The following is a 23,255-nucleotide window of genomic DNA, read 5'->3' as shown; positions in this document are numbered from 1 at the left end:
CTTGGGGTAGTATTCAAAAGGTGAGGAATATACATTTAGATAGCGTCTCTACCAGAAAGAATGTTACCAAAGGTAACTTACATGTTCATATGCTCTCTTTTTACTTCGTTCTCATAGCGACACTAATTTAGGTCGCCTTGTAACACACTGAAAGATGCAAGCAACATGGGTTTTGCTCAGCATGTCAGTTTGCCTTTCTCTCTGTAAAGAACCTATTAACATCTGTCTGCTTTTCAGCCATTAATCTCAGAAGGGAACGCCAAAAAAACACGCAAAAGGGGAAACCCTCTCAACAGCACATGAAACAGCACCATTCTACTTGGTAAACCTAAATAACAAACGTAACTCCACCAGTGGATGATATTTCTGCATCACCCCATAACTCCACGAGTGGATGAAATTACTGCATCATCCCATAATTCCAACAGTGGGTGATATTACTGCATCATCCCACAACTCCAACAGTGGGTGATATTACTGCATCATCCCACAACTCCAACAATTTGTGATATTACTGCATCATCCCACAACTTCAACAGTGGGTGATATTACTACACCATCCCATAACTCCAACAATGGGTGATATTACTGCATCTTCCCATAACTACATCATGCCACAAGTCACAAACACAGCTCCAATCCCAAACAGTGGGAGACCTGAGAACTTAACATGAGCATAACACCACAGTCATCCCAACTGTACAACCTAGAAATGGGAGACCAACTCAGAAGAACCCCACACATCAACATGCATAAAGTTAAGGAAGTACTCCCTGGAATTAGGTAGGGCTGAAGCTCCAAGTGTGACCGATGAGAAAATGCAGAAAACTAAAAAGTGCCTGGCCTCATAAAACCGTAATACTCCTTTACACCGATGTGCTGCCAGTTTCATTACGGATAATACACACCGACGTACACAGTCGCTTCACCAGCCGTTAGTTAGCTTTCGACTCTCCAACATGCAGCACTTAAGGGACAGATTTTGCCAGTAAGATTGCTCACTTCCCCCGTAGGTAATTTTCACTACAAAAGAGACATAAGGTTAAAGCACGCCCTAGTGAGGGCCGACCGGTCTTAAGGTCACTGGTGGGGCTGCAGGATAGTGAGTGTTTCTCAGTTCGTGGCGTCTAGTGTCCTTAAATTCCAGCTAAATTTTCCTTTTTCCTCTTATGTGATCTTCAGGTTTTCATTACTTGTCAACCGCAGTCTTTTTTAGGTCGAGTATTTGAGACCTATTGTAAATTCTTATGTTGGGTTAAAGTCATCCCCCAGCTTTTGATTTGTTTATTTCAGTGTCCTTCACAAATCCTTGCTTGACAGTGGTCAGTCCTGCATCTTTGTCCCTCCTTTCTCTCTTCCGTTACTCCCATGCAGCATGGACTAAGTACTATCTCATCACACTACGGCTCTTTGTCTGTTCTCTGGGGGGGACTACATTTTAATTTTTGTTATGAGTTTCTGGTCCTGCAGGCACGACGTGCAGCACGACCATGCGCACTTTCACTTTCAAAGCAGTCCAGGACAATGTTTATTGTGATCGTGTTTGAAGTGGCTTGGCTATGTGCATGCCTTTATCTTGTTTTAATGAGTTTCTGTTTTTTTTTTTTAAACCAGCCCGGCCAGCAGTAGCAAGTATGTTTACTTTAAATTAACCTTCTGCCTTTATCAGAAACACTTGTCACGCTAATTTAGCACCAGAATAGAAATGCAGCCGAGTCCAAAGCTGGGGCAGCAAATTGGAGCATAACAGCTCTGGGGGCAGTCACAGCAGGCGACATGCAAGGCGAGGGGGCACCATGCATAGAACCTCTTGCAAGCAGCCAGCCAGTCTGACAACATGGACAAAGGTACTTTTTCATTCTCTCCACTCCTCTCCCCTCCCTTTCTAACCATTTGTGCGCGATTTCTGCTGTAATTTTCATCATGTATAATTTAAAACTCTTGTCTCTTTCTAACTCCCTTAAAGAGCTGCTCGTTCTGACCTGGATTTCCGGGGTGCCGTCTCCCCTCTTCTAATCACTGTGCCTTCCCTCCATCTGATTTAATTTGTGTAAACTTAGCTGTAACAAAGCTGTGCTTTTAGCATTTTTTAAAAGGACAGATTTACTAGAAAAAGTGGTATAACGTGCAGAGCAAAGGCTTCTTCTGTTCTCTTGCCGCCCTCCCCCTTCCTGGAGTTGTAGATCATGAAAAGTTATCATCCCTAACAAAAATAAAAATAGCCTCCTTTTAAAAGAAAACGCAGCTGCTGCTGCAGCTACACCAGAAAACACGACAGGCTGGTATATTTAGTCTTTGCACTGTACATTTCATTGAAATTTTAAAAATAAATGTATTATTAAAAACTTGCATGTTTGTAATTTCCTTAAACAGCTGCTTGTTCTAACCTGGAATTCCAGGGCGCGGTCTCGCTTCTTAGGATTGTCGCATTCCCTCCTGCTTATTTGATTTGTTTAGACTTAGTTGTAACTAGTTGAAGCCATCATTTTTCAGAGTTTAACTACATTTTTGTGTTCTATAAAGTACATTAGCACAGCTATTTTTCTATACTTTAGTACTGCTTGCTTTTACTTAGTGTTAAACATATAGCGCACAGAACACTCTTTGTGTCAAACATGCAGTGCTTGGTGCACAGCGTGTGTTAACCACGCCGCATTCAGTGCATCTGTAAAAAAATGGCAATATTTATATGCTTTGTGTTAGAAATGGGATCTCTGGTAGGCTAGGGCTTGCGCCAAAGCCAGGCAAAAACCACCACTCTAGTCAGGGCTGGGGAGTTACACGCCAAAGATAACCCCTGCTCACCCCCTTGGTAGCTTGGCACGAGCAGTCAGGCTTATCCCGGAGGCAGTGTGTAAAGCGTTTGCGCGCGCACACAGCAACAACACCCAAGGCCCACCACAAAAGAAACTCCACACAAGGTATTTTATAAAAATAGCCTTTGTATTATACCAAAACACATTAGATAATAAATACACACTTTACACTGTGCCACTGGCACGGGCAGAATTTACAGGGGACTATTTACACAAGACAGGGCCACATGGGCCACTGTCACAAATCACCAAATTGTAAATGTAGGACAAATAATAAATGTAGCGCACAACCAGTAACCACTGGTAACAGGCAAGTACACCATACGCAATCCTAAAACCCCTTAGGTACACATCACGCAGGGGAACTGTGAACACACTAGCATAATCTCTACTTAGTGAAAACAAGCTCCTATGCATAAACAGTTAGGAATGAGAATACGCATAAAGACAGTGCGCAGGCGCAAAAGTACCCATATAAAAATAACCCTGTACCCTAGGTGAGGGTACAACACAGCAAAACTGTCCCCAGGCCAACTTGGCCTCTCAGGGGCTCACACGCCCTTTGTCCAGCAGAGTCAGGGCAAGGCTGCGCAGGCTGCGCAAGCCAGGAGCAACTGAGCACAACCTACACGTTGCAGCTTCCCACTAAGTGCTGGGCAGCTGGGAAAATACTTGGGCACCACTGTGCCTTTTGAAACATATCACACACGTGGAGCCTCTCTGGGCTCTTACAGAAATGAGGGGGCCAGACGTTGGAGCCTCACAGGGCTCTTCAAACCATGTGCCTTGTTGGAGCCTCACAGGCTCTAAACAAACAATCTGCCCCCTTAACGTGGAGCGTCCTAGCGCTCTAAGACAAAGATTGCCCTCCTCGTTGGAGTCCCGCTCGGGGGACTCGTTAACAACCAATTTGCCCCGTCGTTGGAGCCTCTCTCTAAACTCTTAACCGAATGAGGGGCCAAACGTTGGAGCCTTCTACTCGGGGCTCTGAACAACACTGCGGCCCGCGTGGAGCCTCGCAGGCTCGAGAAGCACTGCCCCCTTCGATGGAGCGTCAGGCACTCTTGCACAATGCTGCCCCCACTCACCGGGTCGGGCGGCTCTTCACGGCGGTCTTCACCCGGGCCCCCTCCTGGGACCCGGGACTGGAATGCGGAGCCTACCGGCTCCAAACCTGAAGGCAGCACGCCCCAGTGCGGGGTGGGCTCCCGCCTGGGTCTGGGGACACGGCGCTTTAGTCGCAGGAGCACGGGGTAGGCTCCCGTCCTCTTCCTGCTGTAAGGGTCAGGCCCCTCCCACGACCAGGGCTTCCCGGACTGCTTCCGGGTCACCGCGGCGGCCCTGGAGGTTTTGGGCGCATGCAGCACGGGGTAGGCTCCCGGTCTTTCAGTACACAATGCGGGGTGGGCACCCACGGTAGGCACACGTATGCAGGGTGGGCTCCCGCAAGTTAAATAAAGAGATAAGCGGGGTGGGCACCCGCTTTAAATTCCGGCAACAGCGGGGGAATCCCTACGTCGGGATTCTCCCGTAAATCCTCGCAGCTCAGCGCTGCTGGCCACAAGGGAAGGCGCTTCTCAGCAAGTAAAGGTGCAGCGCTTCCCAGGCGCTGGCAGGCAAGGTCCAGGAGCACAAGAGTTCTTAGGAAGGCAGGGGGGTAAGGTCTGGGACCAGGGGCCAGCTCACAGGGCCCTCCAGGCAGGGAGGCAGTCCCCAGTGGCGGTCTCTCCTGGTGCCCAGCAACAGCAGCAGGCCCCCCTAGTTAGGATCAGTAGAGAACATTTTACATGGGGTCACAGCCCCTTCTTATACACAGGTTTCCTTTGTCTCAAGGTGCAGGGAAGGGGCGAACCAGTTACAACTGGTTCCTGAGCACTTTGTTTTGCTCAGCCCCTCTCCCTATTCACAGAGCAGGCCAGGGTCATCAGTCGCACCACAGGGGGCGGAGCCAAATTGTGTGGGGGAAAGCCCAGCCCTATTCAGGTCCTAGGTGTACTCCTCCCACCCATCTGGCTGCTGATCTCCCCATTCACCACTGGGTGACTCATCCTGACTCTGGGGATTCCCTAGCCCATCACATGACCTCAGCCAGCCAATCACGCGCCAGGCAGTCACTGCACATTTATGCCAGCGTCTAGAAGTGGCACTTCCACACTAGCTACATGGACACCGCACACATCATCGCGCAGCATTTCACCACACGAGTCCGCACATACCAAACTCGCACCTGCACTCCCCACGCATCAGGAACTACCAGGGACACACACATTGCCCATTCATTCCTATGGGAGGGCAGGCCAACCTCACTACACACACGCACTTTACCCTGGGACACAGTGGTAAAGTGCGCAAAAGCCAAAAATCACTAACACCAGGTCACAATAAAAAGCAAAACGTTTAGGGGGGAACCTGCCAGAAGGGCCAAGTCCAACACAAGCCCCTTCCAGCCAAAACGCAGGGCAGACCAATCACCATCGTGATGGTCTTCCCTGCTTGGGGCGATAAAACACGGACGCAGGCCCGCAACGGCAGGGACACTCTCCGGTTTTACACCACTCTGAACTCACATGGTTCCCTCTGAAAAAACTCGGCGGACCAACTGGGCTACCCCACTGGTACTCCTCAGCTGTCCGCGGCCAGGACCAGGCCCTAGGCCATCCAGATACCACTGGTCCTTGCCTAACCACAGAGTGGGGGGTAGTAACCCCTGGCACATAGCAACCATTCTCCACTCTACCCCTCATCAGGGCAGTTCTAAACTGCCACTTATCCTCCAGCCTAGGGTCTGTACCCTCAGGCTCACCAACAGTCACGGGCGAGGCTCTCCTCCCCCTACCTCTTCTTCTAGGGTTCCGCCCTCTCTTCCTCTGAGAGGCGAACCCGTAACATAACTCACCAACCAGCTCAGGACCTCTCTCTGAGAACTGGTCTCCCAACCTAGGGTTTAACCCCTCAGGTGGCACCGGGGTCAGAGGCGAGGACTCTCTCCCTCTGCACCCCCTTCCAGAGTCTGGCACCCTCCCAACTGGAGTGGTGCCCCTAACAGCTACATCGGTCAGGACACTGTTTACAGTCGTCCTTCCCTCCAGGTCAGGCTGATCCTGCACCTGGCCTCCCAACCATGGGTCTAAACCCATTGGCTGAGTACTTGCCTGGCACTCCAGGACTTCTGGGGACTTACACACCATCCCCCCGAGGGTAACATATTCCTCATATGTTACGTGACAGTCTGCCTGGCGCAGATCTCCCGTCCCCTGTCCACCTGACAGTACGCGAAGATCCCCCAAGACAGACGTGTGGTCACCATGGTCACCTCTAGGAGACTCAGCCCTCCCGGCTGGTCCCTGACCCACTGGCTCCTCCACTGGGGAACACAGCCCCATGCCACCCCTCTCGCTGGACTTCTGTACCCTCCCTACTGGAGCGGCACTACCAGACACCAGATCCACTGGAGCTCTATTTACAGATGCTCCAGGTTCTCCAAACACTAGGTGATCCTCCTCAAATGGACTAACAGGACAGCCTAGGCCCCCAACCTGGTGTTCCCTGAAGAAACCATCCAGGCTCTGAGACTGGGTTTCGGGCATCTGGGGACTCGAAGTCACTCACTCCTACTCCACTGAGACAGGACGTGAGCCCCTACACCCCTCTCACTACTCTGGGACCTAGCTGGGCTACTCTGAGCCTCTTCCCCCATACTGGACAGAAAGATACCTGATCCACTACTATTGGAAGTACTCTCCCATACCTCATCAGAACCTTGGGCACTTTCCCAACGGTTTGCTTCTACTACCAATGCCCATATATCAGAAAACCCACACCCCAACAGGTGTTGGCGCTACTCCGGCACACAACAACTGAGCAGGTGCTCTTTGAAAATCAGATCAAACAGTGCATGAGAACTACATTCCATGTTAAGTATCACCCAATCGGTCAGTGCATCATCACAGTCCTCCAAAAACTCCTCCCAAGACTGGTGAGACAGCTTCCTACTGCCCCTGAATTTTAACCTATACTCCTCTTCTTGGGAAACAGGTACCATACTCTGGGAAATGGGAATGGGACTATCTGCACTGGCCTCTCTATCGTTGCCACCACTGGACTCTACCCTCCCTGGGGAATCCAGAAAACTACCACTGCGCTCAGGGGACAACTTACCCTCCAGAGCTAGTTTCTCTCTGGCAAAGGCCCTCTCAGCCTCCGCTATCTGCTTCTGAGCTAAGACCCTCTCGGTCTCCAGCTTGGCATGCTCTATCCTGAACCTCTCCATGGCCAGCTGATGCTCCCTCTCTTCCCTCCTATCTACCCACTCCTCTGGGGACAGGAAAAGGGATGGGGCGCTGCTCCTGATACTGGACCCAGCAAGGGACTCCCTATCTATGGGGTCTTCACTATCTACTGGCGTCCCTGTCCTGTCACTTTCTTCCTCCTCTTCAGACTCCTCAGGGCTCCCCTCAGACCCACCACCCTCTTGGCGTGCGGCCCGGGCCCTTTCCTCCTCACTGCGCTCAAGATCCCATTGATCCTTTTGCCATAGGATCAGGTTGTCCCTCAGTTTGGACTGGGCGACTGACTCACCCACCTCTATGTCTCTCTCTTCACAGAATGTGACCAACTCTAACATACTGTATCTAAACAGACCACAGAAATTAAAAGTAGGCTCCATTTTGGCGGACGTTCTCGAGAAAAGTTCAACACAAGGAACCTAGGTGTCTGAGCTAAACAGGAGTACACTATTCAAAAATGACACTCTTAGGAGATAATTAAAAAATAAAGCGCAGAACAATAATCCCCAATCACGTGATTATGTAAATGCAGAGTTTTGTAGTGCAGCCAGTCGTCGCTGTAGTACTGCGCAAACGCAAGTCCTAATCCCACCGCTGATCGCCAATGTTAGAAATGGGATCTCTGGTTGGCTAGGGCTTGCGCCAAAGCCAGGCAGAAACCACCACTCTAGTCAGGGCTGGGGAGTTACACGCCAAGATATCCCTTGCTCACCCCCTTGGTAGCTTGGCACGAGCAGTCAGGCTTATCCCGGAGGCAGTGTTTAAAGCGCTTGCGCGCGCACACAGCAACAACATCCAAGGCCCACCACAAAAGAAACTCCACACAAGGTATTATATAAAAATAGCCTTTGTATTATACCAAAACACATTAGATAATAAATACACACTTTACACTGTGCCACTGGCACGGGCAGAATTTACAGGGGACTATTTACACAAGACAGGGCCACATGGGCCACTGTCACAAATCACCAAATTGTAAATGTAGGACAAATATTAAATGTAGCGCACAACCAGTAACCACTGGTAACAGGTAAGTACACCCTACGCAATCCTAAAACCCCTTAGGTACACATCACGCAGGGGAACTGTGAACACACTAGCATAATCTCTACTTAGTGAAAACAAGCTCCTATGAATAAACAGTTAGGAATGGGAATACGCATAAAGACATTGCGCAGGCGCAAAAGTACCCATATAAAAATAACCCTGTACCCTAGGTGAGGGTACAACACAGCAAAACTGTCCCCAGGCCATCTTGGCCTCTCAGGGGCTCACACGCCCTTTGTCCAGCAGAGTCAGGGCAAGGCTGCGCAAGCCAGGAGCAACTGAGCACAACCTACACGTTGCAGCTGCCCACTAAGTGCTGGGCAGCTGGGAAAATGCTTGGGCACCACTGTGCCTTTTGAAACGTATCACACACGTGGAGCCTCTCTGGGCTCTTACAGAAATGAGGGGGCCAGACGTTGGAGCCTCACAGGGCTCTTCAAACCATGTGCCTTGTTGGAGCCTCACAGGCTCTAAACAATCTGCCCCCGTAACGTGGAGCGTCCTAGCGCTCTAAGACAAAGATTGCCCTCCTCGTTGGAGTCCCGCTCGGGGGACTCGTTAACAACCAATTTGCCCCGTCGTTGGAGCCTCTCTCTAGGCTCTTAACCGAATGAGGGGCCAAACGTTGGAGCCTTCTACTCGGGGCTCTGAACAACACTGCGGCCCGTATTGGAGCCTCGCAGGCTCTAAACAACACTGCGGCCCGCGTTGGAGCCCCGCAGGCTCTAAACAACACTGCGGCCCGCGTTGGAGCCTCGCAGGCTCGAGAAGCACTGCCCCCTTCGGTGGAGCGTCAGGCGCTCTTGCACAATGCTGCCCCCACTCACCGGGTCAGGCGGCTCTTCACGGCGGTCTTCACCCGGGCCCCCTCCTGGGACTCGGGACTGGAATGCGGAGCCTACCGGCTGCAAACCTGAAGGCAGCACGTCCCAGTGCACGGTGGGCTCCCGCCTGGGTCTGGGGACACGGCGCTTTAGTCGCAGGAGCATGGGGTAGGCTCCCGTTCGCTTCCTGCTGTAAGGGTCAGGCCCCTCCCACGACCAGGGCTTCCCGGACTGCTTCCGGGTCACCGCGGGCAGCGCGTCGGCCCTGGAGGTTTTGGGCGCCTGCAGCACGGGGTAAGCTCCCGGTCTTTTAGTACGCAATGCAGGGTGGGCACCTGCGGTAGGCACACGTATGCGGGGTGGGCTCCCGCAAGTTAAATAAAGAGATATCCGGGGTGGGCACCCGCTTTAAATCCCGGCAACAGCGGGGGAATCCCTACGTCGGGGTTCTCCCGCAAATCCTCGCAGCTCAGCGCTGCTGGCCACAAGGGAAGGCGCTTCTCAGCAAGTAAAGGTGCAGCGCTTCCCAGGCGCTGGCAGGCAAGGTCCAGGAGCACAAGAGTTCTTAGGAAGGCAGGGGGGCAAGGGCTGGGCCCAGGGGCCAGCTCACAGGGCCCTCCAGGCAGGGAGGCAGTCCCCAGTGGCGGTCTCTCCTGGTGCCCAGCAGCAGCAGCAGGCCCCCCTAGTTAGGATCAGTAGAGAACATTTTACATGGGGTCACAGCCCCTTCTTATACACAGGTTTCCTTTGTCTCAAGGTGCAGGGAAGGGGCGAACCAGTTACAACTGGTTCCTGAGCACTTTGTTTTGCTCAGCCCCTCTCCCTATTCACAGAGCAGGTCAGGGTCATCAGTCGCACCACAGGGGGCAGAGCCAGCATTGTGTGGGGAAAGCCCAGCCCTATTCAGGTCCTAGGTGTACTCCTCCCACCCATCTGGCTGCTGATCTCCCCATTCACCACTGGGTGACTCATCCTGACTCTGGGGATTCCCTAGCCCATCACATGACCTCATCCAGCCAATCACGCGCCAGGCAGTCACTGCACATTTATGCCAGCGTCTAGAAGTGGCACTTCCCCACTAGCTACATGGACACCGCACACATCATCGCGCAGCATTTCACCACACGAGTCCGCACATACCAAACTCGCACCTGCACTCCCCACGCATCAGGAACTACCAGGGACACACACATTCCCCATTCATTCCTATGGGAGGGCAGGCCAACCTCACTACACGCACGCACTTTACCCTGGGACACAGTGGTAAAGTGCGCAAAAGCCAAAAATCACTAACACCAGGTCACAATAAAAGCAAAAAGTTTAGGGGGGATCCTGCCAGAAGGGCCAAGTCCAACACTTTGGTACTGCTCATCATATTACGTAGATTAAACTTCAAGCGCCCACAGCAGTCTCCTTGTGTGAGAAATGTAGCGCTTGGTGCTCGCCATTTGTCAATCACAGCGTGTTAAACATACAGCACCCAGAGCAGTGTGCTTGTTATGGTACTGGTTAGGGCTAGCTCCCTTAAACCCCCACTCCCCTGGCATGTGTTTGCGGTTGGGAACCTCTACAGACAAATGTGGCAATAAAAACATGTGCTGGTTAGAAGGATGAGACCAATCTTTACAGCTGAGTACAGCTACAAAGGATTATTCCGTCTCCCACCAGTAGAGGCTTCCTCCTTTTCTAATTAACTCTTCAGCAATTACAAACTTTCTAAAGGTGCTTATGGAGTCAATTCTGTATGTTAAAACCTTTGGACTATTGTTAGCACGCAATCACTTCATAATGTGCTTGCACCTTACATTTATTCAAAGCGAGAAGGATGCGACAAGGAGTCTGCCGTCCGGAAAGAACTTTGTATACTTTGCAGTTTGTGAAACAGGTGATAGTTACCCTATATAAAAGACGACATTAGCATAGTTTAAGATTATCACTGCTAAAACTGTCATTTCTCTGTTTTATTGACAACTTCCATAGCAGTGGAACTTACCTTTCAAGAAGCTTAGTTATTGGGTGTAGATTGCAGATTACATTAGTGTCGTTTGGGCTGATTAAAAGTTTAAAATTAATGAAGGGAAAATGAAATATTCATACTATATTCTTTGTACATGCTTTACTCAACTACACTCTGCTTTTACTCCACTCCCCGCCACTCAGCTTTATTCCATGCTCCACCACTCTGCTTTACTCGACTCATGCCCTCTGCTTTACACCAAGTCACTCACCAAGTCACTCTGCTTTATTCCACATCACTCCGCTTTATTCCACTCTGCTATACTCCACTCTGCTATACTCCACTCTGCTATACTCCACTCTGCTATACTCCACTCTGCTATACTCCACTCTGCTATACTCCACTCTGCTATACTCCACTCTGCTATACTCCACTCTGCTATACTCCACTCTGCTATACTCCACTCTGCTATACTCCACTCAACGCCACTCTGCTTTACTGCACTCCAGCCAGCTCAACTCCACTCTGTTTTACTACACTCCATCCAGCTCAACGCCACTCTGCTTTACCTCACTCCACTCAATGCCACTCTGCTTTACTCTACTCCACTCTGCTTTTCTCCACTCAACTCCATTCTGCTCAGTGTCACTCTGCTTTACTCCACTCCACGCCATTCTGCTGTACTCCACCTCGCTTTACTCCACTCTGCTGTACTCCACACCACCCTGCTGTTCTCCCGCCATTCTGCTTTACTCCACTCTGCTTTACTACACTCAATGCCACTCTGCTTTACTCTACACCACTCCTCTCAATGTAACTCTTCTTTACTCACCTACACTCTGCTTTACCCCTATACTCCGATTTACTCCATGCTGCTATACTCCACGCAACTCTCTATTTTACTGCACGCCACTCTGCATTACTCCACTCTGCTTTACACACCTACACTCTGCTTTACAACCCTACACTCTGCTTGACTCTACTTTGTTTTACTCCATGGCACTCTACTTTACTCTGCCTTACTCCGGTCCACTCTGCCTTACTCCAGTCCATGCCACTGCACTTCACGCCACTGCACTTCATGCAACCGCACTTCAGGACACCGCTCTCCACGAAACTGCACTCCAATCTACGCAACTGCACTCCACTCCACGCCACTCAGCTCAATTCAATGCCACTACACGCAACACCACTCAGCTCAATGCAATGCCACTACACACAACACCACTCAATGCAATGCCACTACACGTAACACCACTCTACACCACTCCACTCTACACCACTCCATGCAGTGCCACTCTATGCTACTTCACACAACGCCACTACGCGTAGCTGCGCTCTACGCAATGCGGTCCCACTCTACACAACTGCACTCCACCCAACTGCGCTCCACTCTGCACCACACCACTCCATGCAACGTTAATCAATGCAGCGCCACCCACGCAATGCCACTTTTTGCAATGCCACTCCACACACCACTCCACGCAATTCCACTCCTCTATGCAACACCAGTGCAACTGACTGCACTCCAAAAAATGCTACACAACTGCACACCAAACCACTCTACTCTGCGCAATACCACTCTACGCAATACCACTCAATACAATGCCAATCCATACAACCACACAACATATTTACAATCCATATAATACCACTCAGCACCCCAAAAATCAACTCCACCTAATTACACACTACTCAATACAACATACATACACCCCACATAAATACACTCTATACCACATAACAATCCACATAAAAACTCTCCAACATGCCACATAATTTCACTCTATATTTCACTGTTCCACACCACAATATTCAACTCCATACAAATCCATTCCACACCACAAATTACAAAAAGCAAACATTATTCCACCCCACAACACAATTCCACTATACACCACATATATCCAATTTACAACACCCAATTCAAAATCATACCATAAAATTCAACAGCACTCCACAGAATTAAACTCCACTATGTAAAACTCCACAACACAAAATACCATTCATCATAATTACACACAATCCCACTTCACATAATTCCAATACACTCAAAAACACATACTATTCACATTATACAATTGCACACCATGCCACATAATTCCACTACATGAATCCACTCTAGGACAGACAATTCCATACCACACAATGCCACAACTAACAATTCCAATACAACACACAAAACTCCAGTACACACCACATACATCGACTCCAGTACATAACATATAGGGAAAAGACATTTACAACTCCAATAGCTCTAACTTTTTTTTTTTTTACACCCAAACACGTAGATCTGAAGCTCATCTCCATTCTATTTCTTCTTTTCCTCACCAAACAGGTAAACCTATCCACACAGTTCCACACCACACAATTCCACATCATGCCACAACAAATTCAACAGCACACAATATAATTAAAGTCCAGAACATACCACTCCACAACACAAAATACCATTCCACATAATCACACTCAATAACACAATCCCACTCCACATAATTCCAGAACACTCAACACTACATATACACCCACATATTTACTATGCATATAATTCCACGGCACACCATGCCACATAATTCCACTACACAAATCCTAGCCACACCACACAATTCCATGCCACACAGACAACTAACTAATCCAGTCCAACACACAATTCCACTACACACCACATACATACATTCCATAACACCCAGCTTCAGGGACACCGCTCCCTGTTTCATATATATATTTTTTTTTACTTCAATGATGAACGCGGCGCCCACTTCAGAGACACCGCGCTCTGCAATACAATAGGTCTCGCTTTGCCTAACTTTGACCTATTGGTATTGTAAATGACAATGCCTTTTATTATTTTTAAAGTTATTATCATTTACGATGCCAATAGCTCAAAATCTCGCAATTGCAAGACATTGCAAATGCTTGTTGTAAAGGTTTATTTTCCTCCAGTTCACACACGTAGGTTTCTCTTGCATCGTCGCCAGAATATATTGTACAAGAAAGACGTCCAGTAGTCCAAGGTAGATTATGAAAGGTGATTTACTAGGATTGATGGTATGAGGAGCCCCACCAGGAGCAGCTTTCCTGCTGCTCGGCCCATTCTCCAACTGACACCCTCACTCAACGAAGATTCCACAGCATCACCCACACCAACATTCCACACCCCAGTCACACTGGCTGAGCAGCAGGTATAACACATCTCCCTTCTTTACAAACACTCGAATAACAAGGCCGTGTTCGCGCTATATAAAACTTCAAATAGATCATCAAGCCTGCCACGCAGTCTGTCTTTGGCTGTCACACTGACCTGCCTCACCGTTCAGTTGTCCACAGAGCTTCCAGTTAGTCTATGATAGTAACACTGCTATCCCATCAACATTTTGGAACATGGAAGTAGTTAGGGGTTGCGTTTCCTATTGCTGCTCGGATATCTGGGTTTTGAATTCAACTTGTTACATACCTGTTATCTTGTGATGTTCTTTAATGACGTTTGGCAGACATGCGTCAGATGTTTATATTTGCCTCTTTGCTTACTGCACTGGTGAGCGACCCTGCTCTTAAGGCACTGCACTGTCACCTGCAATAAAAAGTGACTTGCTCACTCTTCTGCTGGTTATTGTATGGACCATTGGTTCCCATACTATAGTTTGAGAGGGTTGAAGTAGGCGCTCACACTAGGTTAGTTGTCTTTAGCATGTTTTCTGCCAATATATGGGTGGAAAAGATTGTTTTCTCTGTGGTCGTTTTGGCTGCTGTTGCTATGCGTGTTCGCTTTGTTTACACCAAGGGCCTCTCAAGTTGACATTTAAGCATTATCATCTAGTGCAAATGCCATGTTTTTTTGTCCTGCATATTGATCTCACTGTAAGCCAGTTAATGACTGACGGCTAATCAATTTACTAAATTGGACATTTTGATAATCTCTGTTGGTTAAATAAACTATTCTCTGCGACTCTATTGTCTGACAGATGGCTATGGGGCAGGTACTCATCTTTCGAGTACCTGTTCACCGCCGAGAAGTCCTGGTTCTCTCCCAATACGTGCATTGCACACGGCTGCGAAGTGCAGGGACTCTCCCTTTAAAATTAAAGAAGCGCAGAGACTCCGCACCTGCCCCTTTAAAGCACTGTTTATAGGAGAAACAACAGTCACCACAGCCCTCCCGAGGAGCGCACAGTGAGGGTGTAGAGCCCTTAAACGGAGCCGGTTCACTTACAGCGGTGCGAGCCTGGCTCTGGGAGCTTCTCGGGCGGACATCCCGGGGCCAACAGGGGCTCTGCAGACAGGGAACCCTCGGATTCCGGCAGCGGCTTCCAGACGGTCACAGACGTGTGTTCCGGTCCCTCGGGGTCTCCTCTCGGTCCCATGGTCCGATGGTGAGAAATGTTGAGGCTCGTCGGATCACTTAACAGGTCCGCGTAAATCTGGCGAGAGGAGGGTGGAACTCGCAGAGTAACCTGCACAACAAGCCACTTCCGCAGGACTGGGGGGAGTGGCTTGTAGGTCAGGTTATTCTGCGAGTACAGGTCCAACTGGCTCTAGTTGCGCCTTCTGGCCTCTGACCAGGCGCGCAACACCCATTGGACTCAAACGGCTTCACCCCCCTCCCCCCCTCGTGTGTGTCAGCCTGGTATGAGACAGCTTCCTGGGCACCCACACAGCCGCACCCGAGCACTTCACAGGTCTTTAAAAGACCATTTACATGTTAATGAGGCCTCGCTGTTGTTTCACCCCTTCTGAAAGCCCCTGCAGCTCCACTCTGCCTATTGCTTAAAGATTCAGCCGCCCCCCCGAAATTTGGCTCTAGTTGCGCCTCTGACCATAAGTAATAATAGTTAAAATAAGACTGTCGCACAAAGATGAAAAACCTTTTAATAGTTTTTGGTAATAATGTTTCAGTTGAATACTTTATACTGTATTAAACTATTTTTAAATAAAGCGCTACATTTCGGCAGGCTTCTATTTTTACAGATAAGAACCTTAACCAAAAGGGACATTAAAGTGTATGCCTAAGATCACACCATTTGACCTCAGATGAAATTTGGCATTCCAGCCTAAGTTTCCAGGCCCAGAGTCTTTAATTCAGCCATAACAACAGGGCTATAAGTGGGATGAACAAACTGCGGGGTCTCTCAAAGGGGCGTGGCCAATGTAATTAGGGGCGTGGTGTAAAACAGGTAAGCTAAAGATCTGCACTTAGGGTAGTGGGCAAACCGACTAGTATTTTGCTGTTTCTGTCATTGCATCCAGATATATGATACAACAAGTAACATCATACCTACAAGAAGTCAGGATTATTGGCTTTGTCAGTGGTTGTTAATTGCAGAAGATAAATAGGCAGAAACTGTGGCTTGTATATATTATTGAAAAAGCTTCCACTTAAAGCCCTGGGGACACCACAACAATGCTTCTGAGTTTCAAAAAGAGAAGGGAAATCCAGAGAGAAAAATGACTCTCTTTAAATATTTCCCTTCCCCTACAATGCTCGCCTGGCATGACGTCATGCCGTAACTTCTCCAATAGTGATAAATGAGCAGTGTGAGCACGCGCACATCCATGTGCCTGCTGTCACTGCAGTACGGGGAAAAAATGGACCGACTGTGCCGCACAAAACAGAGCCCGATAGAGACCCGTTTCGAGGCCACCCACCCAGAGATGTGGCACCTGACTTGAAGGAGGGGGTTGATCTACATCAGGAGATTCAAGGATATGAGGTAGCCCCATTGGTGTGCAGTGTCCCTGAGGTGGATTGGGGAACTAGCGCAGGGACCCATAGTCCTAGTGAGGGGAGGGGTTCCCCCGTGGTTGAAGTCCTGGTGTATGAGTATGAGGACATAGAGTGAGTGATAGAGAGTCAGTTAATGTCTCGCCCATTTCAGGAGAGTGGTGTGGGGTACGTGTGTGAGGCACTGGATCGTGAGGTGAAGATTAGCGCCTACGTGGAACTGTGTAATCCAATTGTGGGAGAGCATATTGTGAGTTCCTGTTTTCCAGAGCTAAGCAAACAACTGTTAGAGTGCGAGTTCTCTGATCCTAGGGAACTTGCACAGGAGGCAGACCTCAGGGTGAGTTCCAGAGGCTCGGTAGAGGCATTGGGAATGACCCTAAGAGGAGTGGTTCAGATGTCTTCCAACCCAGAGTGGTGGGGAAGGTTCGGAGTGATACAGCTAGGTCCCCTTGTTGTGAGGAGGTTGTAGGGCCTCACATCCTGTCTCGTGGGAGCAGGAGTGAGACTGGGATAGGTCCCGAAGTGCCCCAACCTCAGTCTCCAGGACTGGATGGTTCCATGAGGGAACACCAGGTAGGGAGCCTAGTCTGTCCGTATGGACCTTCCGTTGTGGGTGGTCTCCTCGTGTTAGGTGAGCTGGGAGTGCCTATAGTCAGGCCTCCATCAGTTCTTGTGTCTGGCAATGCCACTCCTAGGGGGAGGGTACAGAAGTCCAGCATGAGGGGTGACAGGGGGATGGAGTCCCCAGTGGAAGAACCAGTGGGTCAAGGGCCAGTCAGAAGGGCTGAGCCCCATAGGAGTGACCATGGAAACAACACTTCTGTCCTGGGGGATCTTCGCTCACTGTTAGATGGACAGGGGTCGGGAGATCTGCGCCAGGCAGACTGTCACGCAACACAGGAGTTCTCTGTTACCCTCGGGAGGGTGATTGTATTCCCCAGGAAGTCCTGGTTCTCCGGGAAATTGCTCAACCGCAAGGGATGGTCCCTGGGTTGGTAAGTCAGGTCCAGGTGTTGTCTGACTTGGAGGAAGGCAACTGTAAGCAGTATCCCGACCGTTTTTTTTCTAAGAGCACCCCTCCAGGTGGGAGGGTGCAGTATGCTGGAAGGGGGTGCAGAGGGAGGGAGTCCTTGCCTCTGACCCCGGTGCAACCTGAGGGTTTTTCCAGGTTGGTAGATCGGTTGCAGGGTCAAGGCCCTGAACTGGTGGAGGGGTGTAATTTCCCTCAAGGGGTGCCTGTGTGCTCCCAAAGAAGTCCTGAGGTGCCAGGCAGACTGCTGCACAACTCTAGAGGAATGTGCTTTCCTTGGTTGGAATTAGTGTACTCCCCCAGAAGTCCTGGGTTGCCAGGCACTGGTCTAGCCTAAGGGTACAGACCCTGGGTTGAAGGGCCAGGTTCAGGGTGTCCCCCCTGACCTGGAGAAAGGGGCAACTGCTAACAGTGCCCCTACCGGTTTGTGTTATGGGGGCACCGCTCCAGGTGGGGGGCTGCAGGGCCCCTGTAAGGGGGGGAGGGGGCAGCCTCACCCCTGACCTCCGCCCAGTCTAAGGGTACAGACCCTAGGCTGGGATGCCAGTTGCAGGATAGAACCCCTGAACTGGTGGGCGAATTGTGCAGGATACCTGCCACGGGTGCCCTGACAATTCTGGGTGGGGGTACCACTCCAGGTGGGAGGGTACCGAGCCCCAAAGAGGAGAATCGGGTGTGGAAAAGTCCACCCCAGTCTCTCGCCCAGCCGCTGGGTACAGGCCCATGGCTGGTGGGTCAGTGTCAGGGTGTCTTGTCTGACCTGATGGGAGGGAGAGTGGAAAAAGGGTGCTGGGCACCTAGGGCTACTGCCCCCCGCTCTCTGATGCCCCAGAGGTTTGAGAACCCTGAGAGGTATAAGGCCTGGGTCTCATCACTGACTACTGTCAGAGGCCACTGTGGATTTTTGTCTATCGTTGGGACATACCTGTGAGCCAGTTAGGGTTAGGTGCTGCACAGATGGTGTCCACCGGTGAGGAGGAGGACCGGGTGTGGGAAAGCCCACCCCAGGCTCCTGCCCAGCCGCTGGGTACAGGCCCAGGGATGGTGGGTCAGTATCAGGGTGTCATGCCTGACCTGACAGGAGGGAGAGTGGAAAAAGGATGCTGGGCACCTGGGGATACTGCCCCCGCTCTCTAATGCCCCAGAGGTTGGAGAGCCCTGAACGGTATGAGGTCTGGCTCTTATCACTGACTACTGTCAGTGGCCCGTGTGGCTTGCTGTCTCTATGTTGGGACACACCTGTGATCAAGCTAGGGTTAGGTGCTGCACAGGTGGTGTCCACAGGTGAGGGGAAGGGTTCCCCATTGGTTATAGTAGTGGGCCCTGAGAGCGTGGACCGGGGGATCCCACAGGGTTCAGATTGGCGTAGAACTGGAATATGCCCCTGCAGCAGCGGGCCAGATCCATGTTCTATCGCCCAAAGCAGGGAAGCCCATCAAGGTAGTGATTGGTCTACCCTGCGTTTTAGCTGGAAGGGGGTTGTGTTGGAAATGGCCCTTTTTGCAGGGTCATCCCTAAACTTTTTGCCTTCCTCCTGTATTTTTACTGACCTGTTTTTGTTGGTTTTATGACTCTGGGCACTTTACCACTGCTGATCAGTGCTAAAGTGCATATGCTCTCCCTTTGTAAATATGACTATGTGAATTGGTACATCCATGATTGGCTTATTTGGTTCGCCTGCAAGTCCCTAGTAGCGTGGCCTGTGTGTGCCCAGGGCTGGTAAATCAAATGCTGCCGGTGGGCCTGCAGCGCTGGTTTGCGCCACCCACAGAAGCAGCTTGTAAAGTGTGTCTCAGACCCAGGGGTGGCTGGTGACATTTGAAAGTGGTGAGGCGTAAATACTGCTCTGTGGCGAGCGAGCGAGGTCGAACCACCTACGGGGTGTTCGAGAAAATCTTGAAAAAAAGAGTGGGCAAATGGTGCATTCTCAAGCAAATTTGAGAAAGAGGTGGCTTAGCGACTACATCTCTGGGAGTAGCCAGACAAGTCTCTTTGCACTTGCACAGATACATCTCTCTCCCTGCATTCACATAGGCACACTTCTCGCCCTGCACTCATAGACCCATTACTCACCCTTTCCTGACAGATCACTAAGCCAGCATTCACCCATCCACATCATTCACCCTGGACTCACACAGGCACACTGCTCAACCTGCACTCACACAGGCACCACTCACCCTTAGCTGCACTGCACTCAATAGGTTTCATTTATTAAAGCCTGTCTAGGCCTGACATTGCCTGGTAACAGACTACAGTAAATAGCACCACGTCTGCTGGGGCCTCTGAGCAGCTGGGGGTGCTCAGCACAGACCCGAGAATGCAAGCAACCTCCCCACAGACGCTGGCATTATTGTAAGCTGTTCGTCACTGCATGCAAAGAAGTTCAGCAATTGCCCCCAGCTGTGTGTGCGCTCCCGAGGACTGACATAATTGAATCATCGGTTAGAGCCAAGAAAACCAAAACAACACATATCGACAGAATGACATTTTTAACAAGCATTTGCAATGCAATAGGTCTCGCATTCACACAAGTTTAAGTTATGGCATTGTAAATGGCAATGCCTTTTTTTATTTGTGTTTTAAAAACCACAACATAATTCAAAGGCATTGTCATTTACAATGCCAATAGTTCAAACTCGCGTAAATGCGAGACCTATTGCATTGCAAATGCTTGTTGAATTTGTCATTGGCTCTTTTAGCAGCAAATATGAGGCAGTTAATTGTTTTTTTGCAATAAGAAGGCATCATCAGTTGTTCGGATAAAGAGTGGAATGAAGCACTATGAACATATGAGATAATTCAAATTTGTGGAACGTCGTGACTTTTTTGTTTGCGATGCTGACATAGCGATTTGCCAAAACATGTCAGTGTGAAATATTTCCATGCTCCCATACATTGCGTCCCAATGTTGAGAAAGCAGGCCTTGTCTTGGCTGCTTAGAGCAGGTGTGGAAATGATGCAGAATGTTTTGCAAAGATAGTAACAGAACAACGGGTCATCATATGTTCATAGTAGACTGATTTATTTTAGTAATTTTATTAATCATTGGATTACCACTTAAACACAGAAATGTGCTGAATACTACATTAATTTAAACAAACATGAGAGTAGTGCAAGGCAAACACTATATTTGCAAACAATCTAAAGGCAAAACACTAAAATAGGTGCTCAAGAGGCGATTACACTGTGCACAAGGGACAAGATGAGATGACTATATATACACAGGAATAAAAACAGCTGACCTGGTACTCAGTAAAAAGAAAATCCGGGGCTAGTCAAACATGAAAAATTCCCATTAAATGTTGTGTGCACCAGAAGAGGTAATGTAAGAATCTGGCTGTATGAGAGTCTACAGCATTTCGATCTTATTCCGGGTTAGAGGGTCATCATCGGGGCTGAAGGATGATAGCACCAATAGGGGTGAGCCAAGGGTCCTAGAGAATGACTCAGTTAACCTAATGGGTGTAAGAGGAAGTCACCGTAGGGAGTTCCCGACGAAGTTCACAATGTAGGTATGATGTTTTGAAAAGGGCAGGTTGTGTGTGCTGTCTGTTGGCTAGGAAGAAGAGAGGGAAGTTGAGCAAAAGGGCACGTTTGCAGGTGTGTGTGTGTGTGTGTGTGTGTGTGTGTGTGCGCGCGTACGTGCGTGCGTGCGTGTGTGTGTGTGTGTGTGTGTGTGTGTGTCTCTGTGTGTATGTAAGGTAGTGCATTGCAGTGTTCTAGGTTTCTAGTGTGAAATGTGTTAGTAACACCCACTGGCATGGTTCCATTTAATAAAACACACACTTGACGTTCTGGGCAGTGATATAAAGACACTTGTATTTGCCTAAGTCTGAATTGCAATTTCACAAATTAGAAAATCCTCCCAGAGAGCAGGACGGGCACCTTAATAGAATATTGTGATGTACTTTAGACTAACTACATCTGTATTATAGCCAACAAGTTAGTTCATAAAGTTTACTTCTTAGTACAAAATCCAAGCATTGTCAGACAACAACTGATGTTCACACAAGACTCTCCAACAAGACAAGGATTCGGTCATGAAATGAAATTTGCAGCACGTTCACTGCGGACTGAACCATTTGTAGGCCCCTAATCACTTTCGGTATGCTGAAATAATTTTTTACGTAAACCATTCTGACTTTTGATTTCTTTATTCAGGACATGCTGGGGAATTTACTTGTTTGGCATTATACTTATGAAAAAGTGTAGATTACACAACCTCCAGTATTTCTTAAATCTAATTTTAATTTTAATATATTTTATTCATGCTTGATGAACAACCATGTAAATATGAAAATAACATCACACCATCATAACCATTTTTTGTTGTTGCAGTTATAAATTACGTGAACTCGACCCAAAGGCATCCGAGGACTTTACATGAGCACCAGTTGCATTACAGAGAGACGCATTAATTTTTTTAGGCATGAAAAGATTAAGTGCGTGCAGTGCCTCCGACAGCATTATGCCCGTTGTTGATCTCACCAAATGCTTTTACAAGAAGAAAGAAAAACAAGCTATGTTCAGTTCCCGAGGACAGGGCCATTGTAGGGTTTAAACTCCCCATGATGACACTGCCAGAGGTGCGGGGGGCGTGTGTTGTGTGCAGGAGCACACTCTAACTTACTTTTGCTATAATCGCGGCACCGGCGCTTTATTTTTAACACTAAAAGTAAAGCGCCGGTGCCCGATTATAGCAAAAGCGCCTTCCGTGACGGAGACATATGGCGGCTGCGCGCGTTCACGCGCACATGCACGCAGGCTTTAGGCCAGCGGCTGCAGCACTTTGAAAATCCCCTTACAAAAATTCGAGCAACAGCGCATGCGCTGTTCTAGGCTCGACCTAAAAATTAAAAGCGATCTGCTGAAATTAGATTTGCTTCAAGAAGATCAGTATTCATCTATATAAATTACCCAGGGGAACTCTCAAAATGACATGTCATTTAAAAGACGTGTTTCTAAAAGCATATCACACCCCTCCAGGATGGGGGGCTGGGCCAAGCACCAGAGTCAGTGCACCCTCCAGGATGGGGGGCTGGGCCAAGCACCAGTCTGTGCACCCTCCAGGATGGGGGGCTGGGCCAAGCACCAGAGTCTGTGCACCCTCCAGGATGGGGGGCTGGGCCAAGCACCAGAGTCTGTGCACCCTCCAGGATGGGGGGCTGGGCCAAGAACCAGAGTCAGTGCACCCTCCAGGATGGGGGGCTGGGCCAATCACCAGAGTCAGTGCACCCTCCAGGATGGGGGGCTGGGCCAATCACCAGAGTCAGCGCCAAGCACCAGAGTCAGTGCACCCTCAAGGATGGGGGGCTGGGCCAAGCACCAGAGTCAGTGCACCCTTCAGGATGGAGGGCTGGGCCAAGCACCAGTCTGTGCACCCTCCAGGATGGGGGGCTGGGCCAATCACCAGAGTCAGCGCCAAGCACCAGAGTCAGTGCACCCTCCAGGATGGGGGGCTGGGCCAAGCACCAGTCTGTGCACCCTCCAGGATGGGGGGCTGGGCCAAGCACCAGAGTCTGTGCACCCTCCAGGATGGGGGGCTGGGCCAAGCACCAGAGTCAGTGCAC

General features: G+C 49.6%; 1 protein-coding gene across 1 annotated transcript in view; it reads right to left on the bottom strand.

The window, feature by feature from the left end:
* The window catches only part of LOC146813017 (C-type lectin domain family 2 member D-related protein-like), a 92,622-nt gene extending 77,243 nt beyond the window's left edge, over positions 1-15,379 (bottom strand). Inside the window, exon 1 of the mRNA XM_085620043.1 lies at positions 15,144-15,379. Within this exon, the coding sequence (XP_085476169.1) occupies positions 15,144-15,294 (151 nt within the window). The 5' untranslated portion in view covers positions 15,295-15,379. The remainder of the gene's footprint in view (positions 1-15,143) is intronic.
* Positions 15,380-23,255: the final 7,876 nt, after the last annotated feature.

This window comes from Triturus cristatus, chromosome 7 (genome assembly GCF_964204655.1).
Source record: "Triturus cristatus chromosome 7, aTriCri1.1, whole genome shotgun sequence".
Taxonomy (NCBI): Eukaryota; Metazoa; Chordata; class Amphibia; order Caudata; family Salamandridae; genus Triturus; species Triturus cristatus.
Note: the sequence above shows the minus strand (reverse complement) of the source record. Positions and strands in the feature narration are given on the sequence as shown.